The sequence below is a fragment of the Papilio machaon genome, chromosome 7 (assembly GCF_912999745.1).
Source record: "Papilio machaon chromosome 7, ilPapMach1.1, whole genome shotgun sequence".
NCBI classification, from domain to species: domain Eukaryota; kingdom Metazoa; phylum Arthropoda; class Insecta; order Lepidoptera; family Papilionidae; genus Papilio; species Papilio machaon.
Window position 1 is genome coordinate 6,921,866 of NC_059992.1, and position 24,425 is coordinate 6,946,290.

General features: G+C 33.4%; 3 protein-coding genes across 4 annotated transcripts in view; all 3 read left to right on the forward strand.

Annotated features, from left to right (window-relative positions):
* Positions 1-51: 51 nt before the first annotated feature.
* Positions 52-4,519, forward strand: LOC106719534 (synaptic vesicle glycoprotein 2A). Its single transcript, XM_014513891.2, has 10 exons — positions 52-151; positions 617-778; positions 1,337-1,499; positions 1,824-1,945; positions 2,022-2,260; positions 2,702-2,850; positions 3,198-3,306; positions 3,683-3,981; positions 4,221-4,348; positions 4,417-4,519. Exons 1-10 carry the CDS (start codon positions 55-57, stop codon positions 4,497-4,499), a joined length of 1,551 nt encoding a protein of 516 aa, XP_014369377.2. The 5' UTR covers positions 52-54; the 3' UTR covers positions 4,500-4,519.
* A 758-nt stretch (positions 4,520-5,277) lies between these two features.
* LOC106719460 (WW domain-containing oxidoreductase) lies at positions 5,278-8,512 on the forward strand. Of its 2 annotated transcripts, none has more exons than XM_014513804.2 (7): positions 5,278-5,470; positions 5,538-5,775; positions 6,071-6,339; positions 7,090-7,269; positions 7,467-7,581; positions 7,851-7,991; positions 8,096-8,511. In XM_014513804.2, the coding sequence occupies exons 1-7, from the start codon at positions 5,382-5,384 to the stop codon at positions 8,330-8,332; spliced, it is 1,269 nt and encodes a 422-aa protein (XP_014369290.2). In that variant the 5' UTR covers positions 5,278-5,381; the 3' UTR covers positions 8,333-8,511. The 2 variants fall into 2 exon arrangements, with proteins under 2 accessions (XP_014369290.2, XP_045534650.1); XM_045678694.1 differs by having other exon boundaries at positions 5,384-5,465; positions 8,096-8,512.
* A 420-nt stretch (positions 8,513-8,932) lies between these two features.
* LOC106719402 (serine/arginine repetitive matrix protein 1) overlaps positions 8,933-24,425 on the forward strand; it is a 67,175-nt gene continuing 51,682 nt past the window's right edge. Inside the window, exon 1 of the mRNA XM_045678654.1 lies at positions 8,933-9,251. Coding sequence (XP_045534610.1) covers positions 9,186-9,251 — 66 coding nt within the window. The 5' untranslated portion in view covers positions 8,933-9,185. The remainder of the gene's footprint in view (positions 9,252-24,425) is intronic.

The following is a 24,425-nucleotide window of genomic DNA, read 5'->3' on the forward strand; positions in this document are numbered from 1 at the left end:
AGCAGTTGTGTCTATATTCAAATTTAACAATTTTCTACTGCCATCATTTTTACAATGAAATTCGGAATATGCAAAGGAAAAACGAATTCTGGGAGGATACAGGAAAAATGTATTTACGAAGCAGACTTAGATCAAGCCCTGGATGTAGCTGGTATGTTTATATAAATTTATTTTTTCACTTTTATTTCACTTCAAGAAAAACGATGAATACATAAAAGTTATTGCCGGCGTCAGTGTTTCCGTGTAAGACTAAGTATGACGGAGGTTTTCAAAAGTAGAGGCTCTAACTAAACTTTACTTAACTTAACTAGATTCTTTCGACAACAGGTAACATCACGTGGGATCTTTGTCAAACACTAATTTGCATGTTACGGGCAACTGCTGCCCGCGACTTCGTCAATAAATATAGCTTATGTCACCCATGGATAGTGTAGCTTCCCAACAGTGAAAGAATATTTCAAGTTTGTTCAGTAGTTTCGGAGCGTACTCAATGCAAACAAACAATCAAATCTTATCCCCTTTATAATATTTAGTACAGATAAAAAAATAAAAAAACATCATCATCATTCAAATTCTGGATATTTTTATAGAATACTATCAACTGATAATTTTTCAGGTATTGGTTACTATAATATCAAATACTGCCTGATACTAGCATTTTTCATAGTAACATCGACGATAGAACCATTTGGATATGGCTTTGTTTTGCCTGCAGCTAAGTGTGATCTGCAGATGAACGAAGGGCAGCGGGGGATTATTGCGTCGATACCTTACATAGGTATGTATTTTATACTCCTTACACGTTCAACTCGCCATGCATTACAATGCCACGTAATGAAAGAAATAAGATAGAAACCGTCCGCGGCGTCCTAAAAATACTCTAACAAAATTTAATCAAAATTTGTTAAGTATTTTGTAATCAAAATGTGTTAAGTTAGACAAAGTACAAACATTGATTTTCATTTATTAATAAAGACGTAATGATACTTACAAGAATGTAGGTTTGGCTTTATTACAGGAAAGTGAAAGGTTTTGGATGTGGCATATTTAACTAAGATAAGAATAATTAAGATGATAACGAATTAAGCCGTTTTCATGTAATTAATGAGCTGAATGAAAAATGTAATTGCGGTACATTTCCGTGATCGACTTAGCTCTTCTATATTTTACAGTGGATTTCCAAAATAAAATCTCTTTTTCCCTGATATTATTTAAAAAAAGGCAGTGGAAATGCACAGTTACAGTCTAAGTTCTCTTTTCCGCTACTTACTATTTCTTAAGTATTTATGCAACCAACTACATTGAACATCGTTAAATAAAGGTTTCTAATTTTTAGGTATTTTAGCGTCTTCGTTTCCCTGGGGCTATCTTATCGATACGTGGGGAAGGAAAAGAGCTCTAGTTTACAGTTCACTGTTCGCTGGTATATTTTCAATAATATCTGCATTTATGCCAAACTTAATAACATTTGCTGTTTGTAAACTACTTTCATCATTATGGTAAGTAGTTATGTATATTTAAAAATACATATGTCTACAGTATACATGTTTATAATATATAGCTTATGCACGCGACTTCGTTTGCGCGGAAATAAAAAAAGCTTGTTAGTATCCTGTGTTCTTCCAGACAGTGTTCTACATCTATACCAAATTTATACCAAACATTCGCATTTATAATATTAGTAAAATTAAGTATTATATATATTATTTTTAATATGTATCTTTCTGCCAGTTTTATATTTTTTTGGCTTCTAAAAAGTACTACAGTTGGTCGAATTTTAAAGTTTTCTATGAATTGTTAATTATTTATCATGTTAATTTCAGTATATCGTGTACTGCAGCCGCGCCTTACACCTATATTGCCGAGATTTTGCCACCGAAATACAGAGATGTGGCGGCAACTGTTATGAATCCCATACAAATAATGGGTTCCGCTTTAGTGCCTTGTGAGTTTACCATTTATACATTTCTTACATTTATTTTTTACTAAGTAGATTAAAAGAATTTTAATTTTTTTTTTAGTATTGGCGTGGGGAATTCTATCTTTAGACTTCAAATTAGAATTCGGTATTTACGTTTTTCGACCTTGGAGATTGCTATGCCTAGCCTATGGAAGTTTTTTCATCATAGCTGCCATCCTAGCATATGATGCGCCGGAAAGTCCCAAATTCCTCATGTCTCAAAATAGAATCGAAGAAAGTCTTAACATATTGAAAATAATATATTCTAAAAACAAGAAGAAAGCACTCAATGATTATCCTGTAAGTCTTTAAAATATTGTTCTATCTATAGTAGATACCTTTAATTCTTTTGAATAATAATGTATCCTTATTTCTACTGCCGAATGTGTACAAAACATATTGACATCCCTCTCATTCTATTTAAAAAAGACAGAGATAAAGTTTTTATACAAGTGGAAACCCACGGTTATAAAGAAACTCAATAGAATAAGCTTAGTTATTTGAAATCAAACAGAACTCATTATTCTGTGATCTAATTTACCATTGGGTTCTGATACCAAAATTTCTGTATAAAACATATCGTCATCCTTGCATTATATTTGACAAAACAGAGATAACAATATGTTTTAAACGGGTTTTTGTTCCCAGAAACCACCGGTTAGAGATCTAATAACATCTTTAATAATGGAAAATTTATTTTTATTAGATTTCTGTATTAGGTTTGGGATTTTTTTTGTTTAGATAAAAACCTTAAAAAGAGAGCCTAACAGACAAACAGATAGCTACGGTTTCCGCTCTTCGTTGAAAAGACAGTCAGCTCCTTTGTTGCAGCCTCCATACATTAAGTGGATAGCTCTAAATAGTTTCTTGCTCTTCGGAGTTTATGCAAAGTAAGTACTTAATTTTTAAAATGTATCGTACCTTACCTCGTAAGCGCGGAATTTAAAAAAGTAGCCGCATACATTAGCTACCTTCCCGTCACAGTCACGTCAAAATCGAGGTTTCAAGTCAAGTTTCGGAGGTTACCCGGAACAAACGCAGACTTGCTGACAGACAGAGAGACAACAATTTTATAAATTGGACTAGCTGTCGCCCGCGACTCCGTCCGCACGCAGTTAAAAAAAAACTAAATGGGGGGGAGGTTATGAAAAATAGATGTTGGCCGATTCTCAGACCTACTGAATATGCTCACAAAATTTCATGAGAATCGCTCGTCGTGATCATTTTCTTCTTTCAGTTTGAGTGGCCTTTACGTTTGGACCCCTGACTTTGTGAATAGAATAATTCTATTTGGTGGTCTGAACGGAGCTTCTGCTTGTGATGTCATAGTCCAGGAACTACCAACGGTATCGCATATTTATTTCATTACTTACTGTTGCCCGCGACTCCGTCCGCGGGAAATTAAAAATAAACTTAAATAGTAGCCTATGTGTTCTTCCAGGCTATGGTCTACATCTATTCCAAATTTCAGCGAGATCAATGTAGCCGTTCTAGAGATACCATGTAACAAACATCCATCCATCGATCCATCCATCTAAACCTTCGCATTTATAATATTAGTAAGATTACTTAGTTTAAATAGTAAGATTAACCACCTAACTTATTATGGATAGGCAGTAGCTTAACATTAGAATACAGATGTTGTTGTATTTAAATCTATTAAAAGATGAAGTTCTATTAAATTGTGTATTTAAAAATATATTTTTCTCTTTCTTTCCCCAGAATTCAATAAATAACGTCACATGTGACGATTCTATTAACACCAACACCTCTCTCATAAGTTTTACAGCGTGTTGTTTGTGCAGTATCGTCGCGTTGCCAGTTAGCATCAGCGTAAAAGTTATTAGCAAAAAGACATTGATATCCTTCGTTCTCCTAACCACCGGTGTTTGCTGCGTTTTAATCAACTTTGTAAAGAATGGTGTCCTCCTAGTGATATTCATGCAGTCATTGGTGATGACCACACTTGCAATAGGACCTATTGGGGCGTACACTACGGACATTTTTCCTACACATCTAAGGTAAAATACCCAGTGGTATTAAATCATCTTACGAGAAACTTATACTTGCTTAAAAAGAAAAAAAAATAATACATGACATCCACAGTACGAAAAGAAACTTATGACAGTTTTGATATTGACAGGGGGGCGCTTGTGAGCTGTCATAATTAATTTGACTGACGCTCACCGGGTCACATATCCTTGTCGGTCTATATCGCTCTTCTTTCTTAATATCATTTTAAATTGACAAAAATTTTCAGAGGTATGGCAATGTGTTTGGTAATGATGGTTGGTCGTACAGGAGCAATTTTTGGTTCAAACCTGGTCGGCTCACTTATAAACACCGGTTGTGTGGCTAATTTCTACATTTTCGGCGGTTTGTTATTAAGTAAGTTACATTGAATGTCGATGTTTTTTTTTTTAATTCAATTTACTATTGCCATGTTTCTGTTTCAGTTTGTGCATTTTTCTCGTTCTGCCTTCCAAATGACAAATCCAAGGAACATGACAAAACAAGCATTGAAATCACGAAATTATAACAGTTGGTGTTTTAATTTAAAAAAAGGAAATCAAAACTACAGTTGTTTTAAAATTATTTTGTATTATGTAATAAATAAAGTAAGTTATACTATGGTTAAGTTGAACATTCTTTTCCATTAGTTTTTATTTAACTTTAATATCTAAGACCATTGTTCCCTACAGAAAAAACCTGCAACCTGTGTCGTTTTTAACGTTGTCTTTTATTTACATCTATTCTTTTGATAACCATTGTTTTTGCCACAACCGAAATTACCCTTGAGTTCTCGAATTGTCTATTTCCTATAACTTTGGTTGTTTAAATTAAACTTATTCAAACTAATATATTATTCAAACATGATTTTTACATTAAATAAAGTCGTGTGTGTAAAGCAATTCCGCATTTCGTCTGATGAGTGTAAATGCTGGAGGTCTATTATTGATCCTCTTCCCTTTCTCACCCTTTTCTTGTATGGTAGGGATGGAATCGAGAGGTAGATATTGCGGAAGAGGCTACGCTTAGGAAAAAAAAAGAAAAAGAGGAAAATTACTCTTTCTGTGTACCTCTTCCGTCGACTAATAGGTAGGCAACCCATCTGCGTATAGATGTCTAAGGGCAGCGGTCACTTCGCTGTTTTGGCGAATTTAGAGAACTAATTTCTCTGTTGCCACCTAGTACTACAAAAAAAAAAATACTTTTGAATACTTACTCTGATTTTTGAATTTTATATTTTTGTTAGTCTGTACTCTGCAATTTGAATTGACACATGAAACACTGTCATCATCTGGCACTGGCACTGACATTGACAGAACTAAAACGATTTATCGTGTTTAGTTTATCGGTGATTTATCGTCATTCAATACAATAATTAGGAACGTGATTTGCTTACTTTCTTACTTAAAATATGCAAAACCTAGATTCAGACAGTGAAGATGAACTTCCTCCTGGCTGGGTAGAAAAGTCAACTGACGATGGAAATGTCTACTTTGTTAAGTATGAATTTTTAAATTATTCTTCTATTGGTTGAAAGCTGGTTTATTATATCAATACGTTATTACAGTTCTTGCACAAACAAAATCCAATGGACTCATCCTAGAACTGGTCGAAAGAAAGTTATTCCAGAAGATTTACCATTTGGTTGGACAAAAACTGTCGACGAAACCGGCGAAACTTTATACGTTCAGCAAGAAACCGGTAACAAAACGTATGTAGATCCCAGACTAGCATTCGCCACTGAAGAAAAGAAACACGTAAATGATTTTCGTCAAAGATTTGATTCATCTACTACTGCATTTCAGGTATATCAGTATATTTGATATTTGTAACATAGGAAAAAAATTACATATAACTTTCCGGCTGAACTGGTGGAAATTAATAGAACATCATGTATTTAATAGATCTAATCTATAAAATTCTCTTGTCACAGTTTTCGTTCCCGTACTCCTCCGAAACGGCTTGACCGATTCTCATGAAATTTTGTGAGCATATTCAGTAGGTCTGAGAATCGGCCAACATCTATTTTTCTTTTTTTTTTTTAACTGCGCGCGGACGGAGTCGCGGGCGACAGCTAGTATAATAATAATAATATTTCAGGTCTTACATGGAATAGACTTATCTGGGAAATTTGCCTTAATCACTGGCTGTAATGCTGGAATAGGATATGAAACTGCCAAATCACTGGCAAGACATGGTTGTAACATTCTAATGGCAAACCGCAACATGGAAGCTACTAAAAAAGCAATGTCTGACATTGTTAAAGAAACCAATGCATCGGAGGATAATCTGAAATCTATTCATTTAGATTTAGCTTCATTGGAGAGTGTAAAGAAATGTGCGATGACTGTGAAGACTATTTTTTCAGAGTATGTTTTAAATAAATTCCTTTCTCCAATTTGATTCAACATTTATTTTTAAAAATGAATTTTGTTAAAATATTTAATCATAAACTATATAAAGTAGTTACTATTTAGATATTATTTCTTAAACAGTTGAATGTGTAAATATCAAATCATCATCATCATCATCATCAGCTCACTATACGTCCCCACCGAGGGGCTCGGAGTCTACCCCAAGTTAGGGGTGACTAGGCCATAGTCAACCACGCTGGCCAAGTGCGGGTTGGTTGACTTCACACATATCATTGAATTTCTTCTCAGATATGTGCAGGTTGCATCACGATGTTTTCCTTCACCGTATGAATGTCGGATAAATGTACATATGTAAATCGAAAATGGAAAAACACATTGGTAAAATATCAAATAATGTGTCGTAATACAGTCGAACCTCGATGGCAAGAGTCATTCTCTGTTTCCGCAGAAAATGTCCATAAGCGACAAACTCAGAAAAGAAACCTCAATAAGCGAGGCCCTAGGACTCCTGCTTATATAAAAGAAAGTCGTATTAGTTACACTATTTATAACTCAAGATCGGTCAAACTGATTTAGCTGAAAATTGGTGGGGAGGTAGCTTAGAACTAGGAGACGGACATGGGAACTTTTTTATCTTGTGTGAATTTTTTTATTCCGCGCAGACGGAGTCGCGGGTAAAAGCTAGTTTTATATAAAATAAGGCTGAGTGATATATTTTTATAAACTTTTAAATGATTTTTTTAGTTATCTGGACATATTAATATTGAATGCAGCAGTATTTGGATTACCTTACACAGAAACTGTTGATAAACTAGAAACTACATTCCAAGTTAATTATTTAGCTCACTTATACTTTACCCTATTATTGGAACCACTGTTGAAGAAAGGCACTAGAGTTATATTTGTATCTTCAGAATCTCATAGGTGAGTGTGAAATTTCTGTATTTATTATTTACACCTTATTAACAAATTCCTGTTCCTCTTTTTTTCATGTTTATCAATTAAGTAACGCCTATGATTTTTGTTTAAAACTGATGATTATATTATGGGGTCATAGGTTTGATGATAAAACATAATTAATTATTACCAAAAACTTACAGTTGTGAATGCATTTTTTTTAGATTTGCCTCATTGAAAAATGTATTTAATCAGCAGAATGTTGCAATGACCAGAGATTCATATAGTTCTATGATGGCCTATAATAATTCCAAATTATACATGGTGATGGTAGCTAAGGTAAATCCTTTTTCATCGTCAATTTAACATAATTATCAACTATATCATTTGTCGGCCTAATGTTACACAGTGATATGTAGCTTTCTAATGGAGAAAGAATTTTTGAAATCAAGTCCAGTAATTTTTCAATTTATTCAACATGCATACAAAAATTTTAAATAACATTGACTACAGACACTGTAATATGAAAAAGTTGATTGTTTGTACAAACATGCTTGGTAGTTCATGTCAAATATAAATTTAAAAAATACTTTTTTTTATTTTTCCAGATTTTAAGTGAAGAATGGAGGGATAAACAAATATGTGTAAACTCTCTACACCCAGGAAATATGGTCTACACTAATCTTAGTAAATCCTGGTGGTTATTTAGACTTTTATTTTTCATTGTTAGGCCATTTACAAAGTCAATGGTAAGTCATTCACACACTGCACACACAATACTAGGTATAGTTTATTTTGAAATAGACAACAATTTTATACCATAGATTTTCTTAAAACACTTTTATTTTTCTAGCAACAAGCAGCAGCAACACCAGTCTACACAGCAGTAGCCAGTGAATTAGAAAATGTAACTGGATTATATTTCAATAACTGCTTCTATTGTGCTCCGTCTGAACTCTCCCGGGATGAAGACTTAGCATGGGAGGTCTTCACCTTATCCTTAAAAATCATAGAAGAGCGTATGGGATCAGATGGCATTCAAAAATATCTCGATAAATGCATAACAAGACTTAATGGTGAAAAGCAATAATATTTACTTACATATGGTGTAACAAACGAAATACTAATATTGTGATTCAAGTATAACAGTTAATAAAAGTATATGCAGTTTTCGACTTAACTTTAACTTCACCTGAAAAATGGTGTAAAATTTATTTAGCCGTCAAAAATGCGAATGCTCACTTGTGTAGTGAACTCAAATGAAACGTACGAAATCAAGAAGTAAAATTTTAGCGTGGAATGTGCAACATGCATATAGTAGTACTAGTAACATTACTAGGAGAGCAAAGTGGCAGTGAAGTATGAGGGAAAGTTAATACAGGGAGACATAAACAAGAAAAAAGTGACGAATTACACATTAATTAAGAAGACAAAAACATCTTTGGTATTAGCCTTTTATTCTGAAATTAAGAACTATGGATGAACTAAAAAATGTAGTTAAATAATTTTGGTTTTCATGTTATTGAGGGTCATTCTATATCTCTATGGATTATTTTCCGTTGCAAGTATCCGAACGCTTTTTTATTTTAGTTATCTGTGACAATGGTTTATGGTTATAGTTTGTGGTTCATATTTATATGTCAAGGTAAAGTGTCAAGTGAAAAGAATTTTATGCTGATAGTAAATTAATAAACATTAAAATAAATAAAAATAATTAAGACAAGACTCTAAAAATCGTAAATTTATCTACAGTTTTCTTAATGTTAGATATTTCATATAAGAAACGGTGTGATAACTTTCGTATCGAAATGTTAGTTCGGACGCTCCCCTTGTCCCTGGAATTCTCAATTTATTATAATAAGGATTCGCGTTTTCACTGAAGATATAATGTTGTTTTTATGTGAAAATCAATTTAACATACAAGTGTTTCGCGCCAAATCATAATGAGCGATAAATTGAACAGGGAGTTTTACGCTTCAGGAGCTGCAGCCTTCAACTATAACAATGTGGTAAGTTTATTTTGTATCTTTACAGATATTTAATTATGTTGAACAAATCTATATATAGAGTAAAATAAAAAGATTTTTAATCGTTAAAAGTATTGTTTTAGTTGTTTAAATAATAGCATTATTTATCTTAGAAAGTTTTATAAGTCAAGTCAAAAACAAGGCCAATTCCTTTACATGAACTCACTTTTTATTTTATAGACCATAGGACTAAATTTTACAATTAATAGTAAGTCAATTTAGGTCATTATTCATATACACTCTAATTTGTTAAAGAAATTAGAATGGATTTAATCAAGTTTTGCATTACTCACACATATATTAAGTGAAGATAAACATCAAGCAAGAAGCAACAATTTTTCTTAACAATAGTTTATTCTTGTGAAACTTGGTGTCTTATTTTATAAGCAGGATTAGCTTTAGTATGTAGTTTGAAAGGCCAGGCCACCTTGAAACTTAAATCATATATTATCTATGGTACTAAAGTTAATCTTCTGATACCCATGACTATGGGTAACATCCAAAACCAGACTTGTTTTTGTAGGAAATTATATGCTTTAAACTGAAACAATTTTTGGTTTCATCTTATGAAAAGTATTAGTAAATCACATTATTAATGATTTTTTTTATTATATACCAAATTCATATGAAAAGGAATAATCTATTAAAACATAATTTTATATTTGTTCTAAATGTACCCCATGAATGTACATGAATTGCACAAAGCATGTGTTTTTCACCTGATTTTATGAGGTTTGATTATAGTTGCAAAAAGATCTGAAGCCCATTGTTTATCTTTCTATTTAGTCAATATGTGGAGCCTATGAACAATAAAAGTAGTGTCTAAATCCCACGACCATACAATACAATCTAGGGCGGGTTTTTAACACAATTTAATAAGCACAACTAACAACATGTCATGGGTATTAATTGTTCTGTGTAATAGTGTTTTGTTCACATATTGTCACTATGGAGAGATTTTGTTTCTTTAAGCAATAGTTATTACCTTGTTAATAGTGTATTATTTAAATGCTATGGGCTATATTCTTCAGAGTAAAAAGCTGGTCTTTTTCAAACAATTCTGTTTTGCCAGAGGAGTGTGCACACTAATTTTAGTCACCTTGATCTTTCCACCTTTACCTTATCAGGGAAGGATGGGAAGGGAAAGTGGATTTGATGCGGAAGTAGAAGAGGAGAACACTAAGGAAGGAAAATGTTCTATGTGTTCCCTCCTCCGTTGATTGAAGGTAGGCCCGCATCTACAATTGCTAATGTCTATTGGCAGCCGTCACTTTACTATTTCGTTGAGTTCTTGTAGCCAATTACTCATTTCCCACCTTAGTATGAGTATGTTGTCTCTATCACTAGAAAATAAGCGTTAGAGCGGTTTAAATTTGTATTTCGTTTTTTAAACAATAATTTACCTAATCCAGGTATTTACATGGCTATTATTTTTTTATTAGATACTAGATATGTTTTTTTATTGGCACCGAGGTTGCATGTTGAAGGCTAAATTGCGCGTCGTACTGGGGTACCAGGAGCCGCCTGGCGCTCGCGTGAACCGAGCCATAGTTGCGGTTATATGGCTGTGCTATATCATAAGATTTTGTTAGCTTACGTGAATCTTGGAACGTTATAAATTTAAAATTATTTACCTTTGGACTGGATATTTTTATTATACGTTTTAAAACATTTTTAAAAACAATGATTAGTACGGTTCTCAGTCACGTTTTATCATCACGTGTGTTTTTTAATAAAGTGTAAAGTTTGTAATAATATATTCTTCGTGCACTCGGCGAATGATCGGCTCCTATTTCCCAAGTGTCGCTGGCATGTAGTGCTGTTCACCTTGTGTTATCACTTCTAACGAACTGCACTAAAGGCGTGCCTTGTAAAATAACGTCGATCGAGATTTATAGCACAAATAGATATTATACAGCCAATGATAGTTTCGCGAACTTTCGATATCTACGTAAATTTATGTATGTGCCCGCGAATCGCGTGTTCGTCGCAAAATTTATCCAGTCCTTTGGCTGTATTCGAAGTTCAGTTTAAGCCGACCGTGTTGTGAAATAGTTGCTGTTTTGTGACCTTTCTAAGTACTGTTATATGAATTGTAATTATTTGAATTACAATTCGTTAGGTAATATAAAAATGGCTGTGTTTTCGGTAGTGTGGTGTCGACAACGTAGGATGGAAGAGTCTATTTTACAATTAAATTGTGTAACATAGTCATATCAGTGTATAGAGCTAACATAGTCGCAATGTAGTTGTAGTCCAGTAATGTGATTTTGGTGATTAACAAATATGGATGCAGTGCGGTTGACTGGGCGAAAGAGGACCGGCGTGAAAAAAGTTTGTTTTCCACCTAGGAACATGAGAATGGTGGGTATCAATGTTGAACTGCTTGCTTGTGTAAATTAGTTTGTGTTTCTCGCAAATAAGAATTGGTCACTCTTTACTATTTGTTATTTGATTTTTTTTAAATATCCATAGTCTTTTATCTATAGTCTTCATCTGCATGGTTCAAAACATTTTATGGTCTTGGGAATCGAGCGAGAACTCGGACCTTATTATCCAGTCACCGTGACAACTAAGCTAATAATAACTGAATGCAATGCGAGCGAACAACATGGCAGCATGAATTAATAAAACTGCCAGAGGCCGTTTGAAACTTTTTCCATTAAAACTTTACTATGCGGTATAACTTAACTTTTATACGCCTCTTACAGGATGTACATTTTCTTTGTTTTCCCCATTAATATTTTATTGAACTTGGCAGTATATACCATTCGCTTTAAGTAATCTGGCTCAATACTTAAATCTAATTTTTATCGCTTATCGTGTGTGATTTTGTCTACGGCTGGCCATAGAATTACACTAATGTTTTGTGAAAAATTTTCATTTGAAATTATGAACTTCGGAGATAATTACAGATGCATTGCCTACCTTTTTTTTATAAGAGAAGGGGGCAAACGAGCAGCGGGAACAGCAAGGTGTTCATCGACGCCCATGGACATCTGCAATACCAGAGGGATCGCAGATGCGTTGCCGGCCTTTGAGATGGTGATACGCTCGCTTCTTGAAGGACCCTAAGTCGTAGCAGTTTGGACATACCGCCGAGGACAGACCATTCCACAACCTTTAATCGACGGACGAAGGGACGCCAAAAAGAGAATCTCTTTCCTATGCGTCCCGTTCTCAGTCAAATCCACTGCTCTTTATAAGTAAAGGGTGGGAATGGAAAGAGTAACGTAATTAGGACTTCGGCACGACACTCATTAGATGCAACGCGGAATTGCTTGCACTTCACGCTTATCTTTTGTGTGGTCATGGTATTTCACCGGGCGTGCCGGCCCATTCGTGCACGTGCAACTGATGCTATTGCTGGCGTTTACCACTGTTAAAAAATTAACTTGAGGTATTCGGTTTGCTTGACAGATTTCAATTATTGAAGGTGACGATATATTCGGTGCATAAAAATAAATGTAATTGACATAGAACCAATATTGTTGGCCTGTTTTATATGAAATCCATAATTGTTACGTAGTCTGACACCCGTCATCACCTGTGCTAGTGATAGACAGTATCTTTTGTTCAAATTTGTAATGATTACAAAATTGCTTTGTTGTGTTTTTAATAAGTTTCATTCGGTACGATATTGACTATTGCGTAAGTTGTGTTACTTTTTAATGGAAACTTCGATAACGAATACCAGTATTTAATTTAAAATTAATACAATTCGGATAAAGTGAATTATGTGACGTAACTTAAGTGATGACTTGACAATTAATATGTTGGATACTCGGTTAGTTTATGGGCAAAGTTAGGTAATACATTGGCTGAATTAAAATTATATAAATTAAAGTATTAATGAATCGTGATACTGATATTAATGCGACTCTCACGTTGTTTACATTTCACCTATCTGGTAGGATATTTATATAATAAGGTTGATATTAATCGGAACAACTTTTTGTGTTAACGGATCTAAGCCGAAAACAAAAGACGTATACTTGACTTATAAGGCTTAGATGGAAACCATTTAATGTAACTTACATCAATTCTACAAACTTTTATCTACACTGTTGCCAACATTGTGTAATTAACTAGATAGGTAAGTAAATGACAAATGGTTTCTTTTGTTAAAATATTGCGTTTAATGTCTTCTGGGAGAATTAAATTGATAGAATACTTTCTGATTTCATAATTTACTCTATAAATGTACTTTTATAGGAAGCAAAATGTTTCTGGTCTGATCGAGCAATAAAAATAATTGATGTTTACGTGGTACCGACATTTTCTAACCGCAGAGAACTTAGTGACAATTTCAACTTAACCATATCCTTATTCGTTGTCAGCATCTATTAGACGGTTATAAGTGTTTCCTCCCGATGGGGAAAGTGTTCGAGAAAATGATAGCTTATCTCGATTACGAAAGCTTTGCAAAGTTACTCCATAGTGCAAGTAGGCAATTAGTTGCGTTATCTTAAGAATACGTCGCTTTATTTGAGAAAAGAAAATATATGTGTAATTTTTTTTTTTTGATAATGTTGAGTGTATTAAAAACTAAAATTGGTAACTTTTTTATTGTCATTGGTTTATTCTAAAATTAAACAAAATTATTTTCCTGTCTTAGAGATCATTATTGTTAAACGGAATCAATAAAAAAGAAATCTCTACTTATTAAGATCTGTTAAGTGTTTCTGAAACGGCTCCATAAATAAACGATCATTTGTGGTAAACAGCCGGCAGTTTGGTAACAAGGGAAAGTAGTTAATTACGCGTCGTAGTATTGTGTGTGTGAATATAACATTCGCTTTGTGAATAAACGATGCGGGGTCTTGCTAAGTCAGTGTGGCCGTGCACGTGGGTGTTTCTTATTTATTTTCACTCGAAAGTGATTGCAAACTATGGATTATTTACGATTAAGATTGTGTAAATGAATTGTCTGAGTTTTTTATCCATGTAACTATTGAGAATATAATTTTCTTTTGATATGATATTTTTTTCCTATTTGAAACGTGTATTTATATTATTTTATTATGCTACAATAGAGTAACAATGTTTTAAAAGTTATTGTATGATGTGGCAGAAGTAGATACATCTATAAATAAAGCGGACATGTGAAGTTTGCAGCTAAAGCGGTAAAACGGAACCGCGATCGGATTCTCGGACGATATCACGTTAGAAACCGCTAAGGGGACAACCTTCGATCTATATGTTGTGTATTGTTGATCTATGGTCTATAGCACACTACCGTGAAAGCTAAACGGAGTTAACTGTAACGCAGATTTGTTAGGAACCTAAAGTTCAAATTGGATTACCTACCATGCTTAAGAGATACGATGGATACGCTTTTGATCTGACAATATTAGAATGTATTGCACATTGGTATAGTTCCATATTAAGTAGTGAGTTCTAGCGGTAATAAAATATAATTAATAGCACAATATTAATATAGAAGTTTCATTGCGTGAGGAGCTCCCATTCATTTGTAGAATAACACAAATGTCGGCCATCGTCGTGTGGTATAATAAGCGCCTGATATGACTCGAAGGGTAAATCACCAATAGTTTAGCACAACCAAACAAACAAACTACAACTACCTATATATATGACACAGTTATTAGTTATATCATAGTCGTAAAGATAAAAGTATATCAAATAACACATCTCCATTAACAAAAATTAGATTAAAATCGATTAATCAAAAAGTGAAAACTAATCGAACGTTGAACGTCCTTGAAAAGATCGATACGCCATTACGATTGTTTCAAAATCGTTACTCGCCGTTAGGTAAGGTTCAATTAGATCGTGAATCGGCTCGTTTGATCGACTTCCAGCTGAAAGATCGACTCGGTAGCGTCCGAGAAACGGGTCCGCGATAACATCTGTTGTCCGAAATACGGCTTCGTTGTGCAAATTACACAATCGTTTATCCATTGTTGTTCGTTATACTACTTATTATAGTAGAGTTACCATCATCTGTAATTTTTTACGGAATTCAATAACATCTTAAACTGTCCTATAGTTTAATACGAAAGAAAATTATTGAACGCTAGCAGTTGCCCGCAACTTCGCTCGCGCGGAATTAAAAAAGAAATCTAGTAATAAGTATAGCCTATGTAACCCGAGGTTGGTGTAGCTTCCCATTAGTGAAACAATTTTTCGAATCGGTTCAATGGTTTTGGAGCCTATTAAATGCAAACAAACAAAAATTTAAAATTTTCTTCTGTATAGTATTAGTATATAATAAAAGCGAAAGATTTACAGTTTATAAAGTGCTGAACGTATAAATTTTTCCAATCAGCTTCTACTGTATGGTAAGCTGTATATCTATTCTGTATTCATATTTATGTTAAATCTTATAAAATAATATGTAAAATTGACATGACCAGAGAATTAACGTATAGATAACTTATTTCTAAACATTCCATCTAGGTATCTATTATTTACAAGAACTTAGGATTATCTCATTAAAATAAAACGTTTGTTAACACTACTCATCCGAAGAATTTTTGTGATGGTATCGAATATATTAATAACCTTCTTTTAGTTACCTGAGGGGTCTATTAAGTGATGACTTGTTGCCTAATCGTGATGCGTCCGAGGTAATAATGGTCCAATATTATAAATGTTTTTAACACTTCTTTTAATGTTGAGGTTGGTTTCATTACGTTAATGTATTGTATGTACGATACCGGATTGCCTGTATTGAAATTTAATACCTCTCATACTGGCTCTGAAAGAGATCTGAAGCAATAAACATCGGTTTCTGTAAATATTTTTACAGGTGTACTTTAAGACAATAGCGTGACTTCGTCCATTGAATAGTCTATTGATTTAATACATTAATTTCATGATCTTGATAATACCTACAATGTTGCTTGATATATAACGAACGATACGATATAACCATATTGTTTGTAGTTACTTAGTTCTATTATTACTAGATTTAATATTTAAATAGAAATCTATTTACTTCTGTAACGTTTCTATGGGTGTGTGCCAAACTGTATAATTTGTTGAAGGAAATACGTATAATATCTACTTATGTAATTCCAAACAAATAATCGATTCAAAGCAATATACAAAACTTACGCAAGTAACAAATTATCGGTCTGAATGTATTGTAATTATTATTTACTGCAGTATAATGATATGGATAGTATAGGAGATGACGAAGGCTGCTCTATGAAATTACGCGGATATTTTATTATATTATTGATTGAGATTATTCTGAATAAATATAATTAAATGATAGTAGTGTATGTTTAAACCATTTTCAATATTGAAATATTTGGTACTTTAATCACAAACTTGTAATAATTGTAAAGTAACTACGTAAAAACACAGTATAAACCAGTCGGTTTTTAATTTCTGCTTATGAAATGAAAGTAAACAATATTTCCTTGTTTATGTTTTTTTATAATCATGAGTCCATTAAAACTGTGATACTTAACTGACTTTTCAAACATCTTTGAAGATTACTGATTTGTTTACGTTTACAAAACAAGTGGTATAATGATACAAGCTTATGTAATATACACTTGATAAGTGTCTCGGCATATCATTATCAAGGACTTGTGTGGCTACGGTGTTGTGATCATATGAACGGATATTATACAGAGCACAATATTACAGCCTAGAATATTCTCTTTTCTAGTCGTTTCCCAATTCATTACAAATGAGACTCGTAATTGTAATACAAATCTAGTCAACTCTTAGAAAGATGATTGCTTTAGGAACAACCAAACTTACAGACTGATCCGAAATATAAGTAATTTTTGATGTCGTGCTAAGAATCTCGGATCCTAGGCTTAGGGTCTCGGGTCAGAATTGGTGTATGAATGCAATATTCTCTATAGAAACTGCAAAATCTATGCTCGCAAGGTTCACTCACAATTTTATTTTTGCAGTCCGTTGTATTTCTATTATAGAGTTGGTGGTATAAACATAATCTATATTCTGATGGGTGGTAGCAGGTGGCGATAGTGGTTGGCACATGACGACCAGGAAATGCGGGTTAACGTTTAGAAATCTGTTTTCTCTCGTTACAGTTAAACGCATAAACGGATACTGGCTGATAGGAAATATGGCAGCGACATCTTAAAAGCATGGGCGAGTCGCCAAGGATACTTAACTTCTATCGGTTTTATGTTACAACAAATACAGTCCTAGAATTTGAGCTGTCTTCAAATGAAAGCTAAGTACGAGATCGCACCATGTTTTAATGTGAATGTTCCGATAGCATTATCTTACATTTCATGGAAGTGTTTGTATCATATCATAGCAACATTGATATTAGAAATGTTTGATGACGCATGTATTTATTGATATTAACTAAAATAGATTCTATTGTCATGTTACTTACTGACAATAAAGATCTTGACGCACATTGAGCGAATGCGTCATAGAACAATTTCACGATTTGACTCTTCATAATTGCATATCTATTTTTTTACGTACATGTTATTTGTAAAAAAAATATACATATTAGTTGGACTTAGCCATACAAGGTAAAGTATGTTGTGTAATGTAAACAGAGAAAAAAATTATAACATTTAAAATTATCCAAAATTTCTTCACTGTCTTGTGTAAGAGTTAGTTTTGCTCGAGGACATTTATATGACGCTTATGATTGTTAAGCTACATTGGTTAACACTACATCGGATTCAATTACCGTTCGACAATGCATCAGTCACGGTTGTGCGCTAGACTTACAGCCACCACACAAATATACATCCATATCGTTCGTTCGGTGCACGACTTTTTACAATCTTTGTGTGATCAAAATAACTTCCGTATGCTGAATCACTGCGTGCCCAGTTACGACGTCTTGCGTAAGATTTCCCTATTATTTCATTACATAGCACACTCGCACTAATATGCCTATTATGTAAAATTAGATGAAATATTTATTAACACAACAAAGATTACTAACTACTAGTAACAGTAGGGTTTTCCGTTTGGTCAATGAATGCGAAGAATCATTTGTATCTTTAGGGATTCATTTTTGATAGTACTTCGCTACTGCATTTAATAAAACCTTTGTACATTATTTATTATAAGTAGGTACATACAATACCAATCTCATCTTGCAATTGGTTTTACAATTATCTCTATCAACTTAAAGTATAGTTTAACTTTGACATTTATTAATCTTAGTCAGCAATATGCAGACGTAAATCTATAACATGCCCCCCGGCAATGACTGGCTCTTTGCTCATGATATATCAGTCGCCATTCTTACCTCTGACACATCGGAGAAAGTGTTTATCAATACTCGATCAAGCTCTTTGACTCTTACGCCTTCATCGATCAGAATGCAACGACCTATTCAAATCTTGTTATGGTTATTGACAATTATGCGATATGACGCCTCGATAACGATGATATGCAAACGAAAGTAACACTCTTCTTCGTATATTTCGTTAGTTATATAAAACCGCAAATTCATATTTCCTTTGGTACATGATTTTTTACCGACTTAATTTATTTACTACAGCGTCGGTGGCTCATGGGTTAAGCACTTGACTTGCAATCTGCAGGTCCTGGGTTCGAATCCCGCCATGTACCAATGTGTGTACCATGTAGAATTTAATTTATCCGATGTTCATATGGTGAAGGAAAACATCGTGATGCAACCCGCACATATGTGTGAACTTCGGGAGAAAAAGACGTCGACGCGGCTCGCCCCCCGTCACTTTCGGTCTCCTGGAATGGCGAAAAGTGGGTTGCGGAGGTTCATTTGGCCACACCAAATGTAGGTCCGTGATCTCTGCCTACCCTTTTAGGTTACAGGCGTGAGTTGTGTTAATTTATTTTACCTTTAACTTTTCAGGACGTCATACTTTTATTTTTAGTATGTATTTAGGTATTTATTTCGAATACGAATCGGTAGTGCATTATACTACACTGTTCTTATTTTACATTTGAAACAAATTGTATATTTTTTCTGTTTTAGACTTGATGGAAGTTGAATCGGTGCTAATTGAAGTGGTAAAGATCATCAACTTTCCCCGAACTTATTTAAATTTCACAAATATGTGACTGGGTCAATCGCTTACATTGCTAAAATATAGATGTTTATTTTACCAGGTTGATAGGAAATTCATAATTAACTCATAAACTGTTCTTATATTGAGATTTTATTAATTCACTAGCAGTCGCCCCCGACTCCGTCTGCACGGAATAAAATAAAGACTTGATTATTAGCATGTTTTGTTCTTCGAGACTATGTTCTACATCTTCATTAAATTTCTGAAAAAGATCCGTTGAGACGTTCTGGAGATACCTTGTAATTAAGTTTTTTTTCAATTTAATGTTATTAAATTAAAAAAAAATATATTTGCTACGTAATTATTAACTTATTAGAAGCTCTGACAGTGATTACGAACTGTATGTCTAATAACAAAATAAACCAATAACATATAAATGTGTAATTTATGTCTACAGCCTTTGTGCATTTGTGTGTACATTAAGATAATCGAATGATTACATTACTAATACTAAATTTTATAAAAGTGAACAATATGATGCCAATAATATACCTAAGTTACAACGTGGACTAGTTCAATGAGTCAATGTCCGCTCAGCCAATCTATAAAATTGGTATCTTGATATCGTTAGGTACTTCATGTCTATTGTCGAACATTGTTAGGTCGCATTACGAAAGAGAACCGATGTCGAATTGCTTTTCGTCGATGACTAGCTGTCAAAACCACCGGTATTTGCATTCTGAGAACTGGTGCTATGTACGTAAATGTTTCTTTTTTCTTTATATTACAAATTAAATTTTATTAAATGCAAGATGTATATCAGAACATCTATTAAGTTAGACATTATGAATAAACCTGTTTGACTACATTTGCTGATCATTACCTTTATGATCTCCGAATAAAATGTACCTACTCAAAGTATTTGTTCTACGATTTATACAATTAATGTATTTGTACAACACAGACTATTCGATTTAAAGCATTTCTATTCATACTTTATAACGTAGCCCTTCATTTATTATAAGATGTTATTAAAAATAGGTACTACTATCTATGCATAAACGTATCAGTACAAAAAGCACGATTACCACGATTAGACTGTTTGAGCTCCCGATATTTCGGCACAGTTACATGCGCCATGTTCACGGGTTGACAGTCAACCCGTAAACATGGCGCAGTGAAAGTCAAAGTTAATTACCCTGTAATCAATCAATTTGTTCAAAAGTTCCCTGTGTAAGGTCAAACATCGCCTACTGAATACATACATATTTGACCTCAGGCCGTCTATTGAGACGTCATATGATTACTCTCGCTTCTCGCAACCAGGTCAGCATGTCACTTTCTTCGTCTACAGCAACCAGAAGCGTCCACTTAATGTTTAACATATGTATATTTTGCTCATCGACTTGTGCGCCTCAGCAGACAGATCTATTTAAAATCCGGTTTAATTTGGCATGTTTATATACAACCCGCTCGTTTAATGGCCCAACGAGAAAGGAACTGCGCATGTTTAATCATGCGTCGTCTCGATGGCAGCTTTCTTTATAAGTGCATTGTCAAATTTCACCCGCGGCGTCATGGTATCGTGTAGACATACAATGAGACATTAGCGTCTATTCTGGTTATTGTTTCACAACGTGACTATGTCTATCTGTATAGTCGTATTTATGCGCGAGTGCCCTTCAAATGTGGACTTGCTGTGCGACTTTAAATTATATAACAGCAGTCACTTCGGTGCCATCAATCAATTTTACTTTCTGCTAATACTTTTCTTACTATTTGTTGTTTCCTGACTTCCGAATTTTCCAAACTTTACGTCTCAACTTTCAAGTTAATCATCCAATATCAACTCAATCTAGATCAGATCATCTAGATTTATCTATATCTATATAAGATTTATTTAGACATCTAAATTTGATGATACCGAATTCGTAATTTAGTCTATTTTGCAATTCAATTGTGGACATCTAGGAATTCTTATAACCTTTACATTTTTATGAATATAATAAGCGTGATTATTATCGTTTGTAGTAATACCATAATTACTTGAAATTTATTGTTTAGGCTTTGGATCTACAGAGGAAATAAGGCAATACCTACATCCTCTTGACCTTTTTCATTTAGCAACCGAATGACTATCATAAGTGGGCAAGTGGCATTAAGAAATATGCGTTAAATGAGTCATATCGCAGTTAGTTGTTAGCAGTGCAAAAATGTAAATGCATCTTACAAAACCATTAAAGTTTGTTCGCGGAACGAATTGCTTTATCCTCTCTATTAATTTCAATTGAAGGCAATCGTAATGTTTTGAAACTGTTTTGTGCCCACGAAATTATTCTTTTATTAATCCTAGAACCATGTTTAATATAGAGTTATGACATAATATGATTGCTTTCACGATCATATGTTTAACCACTTGGTGGTCACAAATTATCTCTATCTCAGTAAGTAGGTATTATAGTTAATTAAATAGCTTGTCTTAAAACTACGGTAGAATGACAGCCGGGCACGAATCTTGTATAATTTTAATTAACTGTATTGACCTTGTCTGCATTCGCATGTTTTTTCGTCAGCCAGTAATTTCTAGTGCCCCAACATTACGGTTCCAGTGGGTGTACAATTTTGAAGCCTTCAATTTACTGTTTATTAATTGCATCGAATAAGGTTACGCCTGCGTCGGTTTTTTGTTGGAGATCATGTTTGTTCTGAAGTTGAAAAGAATATTGTTTCACTTTTTAATATTCAACCTTTGTAAGTCTTTCTCATTCATCTCTTTACAATTATATCATTGTTGTGTATCAAGTGATGTCGATAATCTATTAGAAAGTTAAACCTCGTCAGATGAACTTACTCATATAACAAATACAGCAAAACCATCTTTCAGACGTGGAATTGTTTTGTCTAACAACCGAAGCTGTTGGAGAAGTTTATAAACATGGTAAGCGGTACACTTCAATCAGACTCTATCTAATGTTTTTGAAATGTCTGAAATGATAGGAATGTCTATAGCGATATTCTTAAAAGAAAACTAGTAGACTTTTGGATTTTTATTGTAACTTTTATAAACTCGTAATCATATGATAAGAAATTACACATTTTTTATCTTGCTTCTTACCCAGCTGCACGTATTCAATAGTAGCAATCTTTATTATTCAATCGTCACCACATTGAAGCTAGAATAGAGTTTTAATATTGACATGTGCTGACTGACCTCATTTGTTTTTGGCACAATCTTTATTTCGGGAACATTGCTATAACAAAACAAGCACTCACACTCACATCAAACAATGTCCTCTTTCAACTAGGCAAAAGAGAGCAATTAAAAATATTCGTACAAGTGCGAAAAAATGGTTTTGTTCAACAATTTCGTTTTTATTTGAGTTGTTGTTTGTTTCTAACCTTTGAATTGCCTCCAAGAATACTTGTTAGAAATTCTACCCGTTATTTGAATGGTAATTAATATGCCTACCACAGAGTATACTCCTTGTATTGATTGACATACAATGCCAAATAGTATCTAACCAGGCTCTTTTGTTATTGCTTCAGTATGAGTTTTGCGTGAACATCGATGCAAAAATTTAATATACTGTATTTTACATTAAAGTAGCAAATTAATTAGTATGCTTGGTGGATATATAATTAATTAAGTTCCTATTAATGTGCACAATGATAGTGTCTGATACTATAATTAGCTTTGCAAGTCGTTTATACTATATGCGTGTACGTAGACTTGACCCAGTATTTGTCGCTAGTGCCTACAGTGCCATTATTTTTTGCCAAACCCGCATTGCTTTCAACGTTCATGAATAATTGATTGTATTTTTTTTTAATATTCATATGTTTCAATTTCAATTCATTGTTTTTAAAAATTATTCTACATATTTCACGACACTGTGTTTTTGTAGAAATACTTTTTGTGTCGAAACATTCGTTGTTAGTGGCATCCGAAAGAGGGAAAAAGGGTGTGTTTTCAGTGTTATGATAACAAAAGATTGCTTGGTAATTTATATAAATTTTATGTAATTTCTTATATCAAAAATATTATAATTAATTTTAAAACTAGTACCAGTAGCAAATACTGGTAAAAAAATGTTAATTAGCCTCATTTTTTTAACAAAAGCAGGTGTATATGCAAGGATTAGGAGTACATAATGCGTTTAACATGTGATTTATTGCTGATGCTAGAATGGCCATGTATGTCAATGCTGCGTGCTACCCACTTGCTCTATGTAAGGTCGATGTTTGATACGTGTGCGGGGGGAATCTTATGAAAGCTCTGACAGAAACATCAACACCCACTTTAACTCAACAAATTGTATTCAGCTAATACACGTCATTTGTAAGATATGTTCAAGGTTCTGTTTTAGTTGGTTTGACAATAAACTTTGTGTTTTTCTTTAGCTGTGTAAATCAATATAATGTTTATAGGCTTTTCCTATATTGAAAAGCTGAACATAATTATTTCATGTAGTTCCAAAAATTAAAAAAAATTGTCTTAAAAATCAAATACCTGTTGTGTTTAGTTGTTCCGTCTTCGGCTTTCTTTCCCTTGAGGGCGGACGTGTTCACTATCTTGGATCTTTTATATTCATTAAGACTATTTCTGCTCTAATTCCAATGTAAACTTATGCACTACCTTTTACTTGTACGATGAAATCTCATTAATAAAGCTGTAAGTTTTTGATTACATGTCTGTTGTCTTCATCAAATGTAGAGGTTCAATGTTCAATTTAATTTTATGTTCGATTATGAAAACAGTGAAACTTAATTCCGAATATACACTTAAAAATACAGAACTGTCATCAAAATAATAACAATGTCGCAGTATTACTGCTTTCTCGATATTATATCATCAACTCCCTATGACATTCCCATAAAACGGGGAAAGTATGTAATCGTGCGGTTGGCGGTGCGGGGACCGCCTCGAGGCTGTCACGCCTACGACTCCACAGAAAGAAAGTGAAACTTTTTTGATTTCGAACCTCTTTGGTAATTAATGAGATGCTACATCTTGTTTAAAAAAAATAATATTAGCTAGAGAAATCAATGCCTTTTGTAAACTATGTTATTCTATTTCAGCTTGTATCCCTAGTAAAAGGACAAGTCAACGTTCTATTCTACTAATCAAAATTCAAAGTAATAAACCAAGGGGTAAATAAATCTAATATTAAAT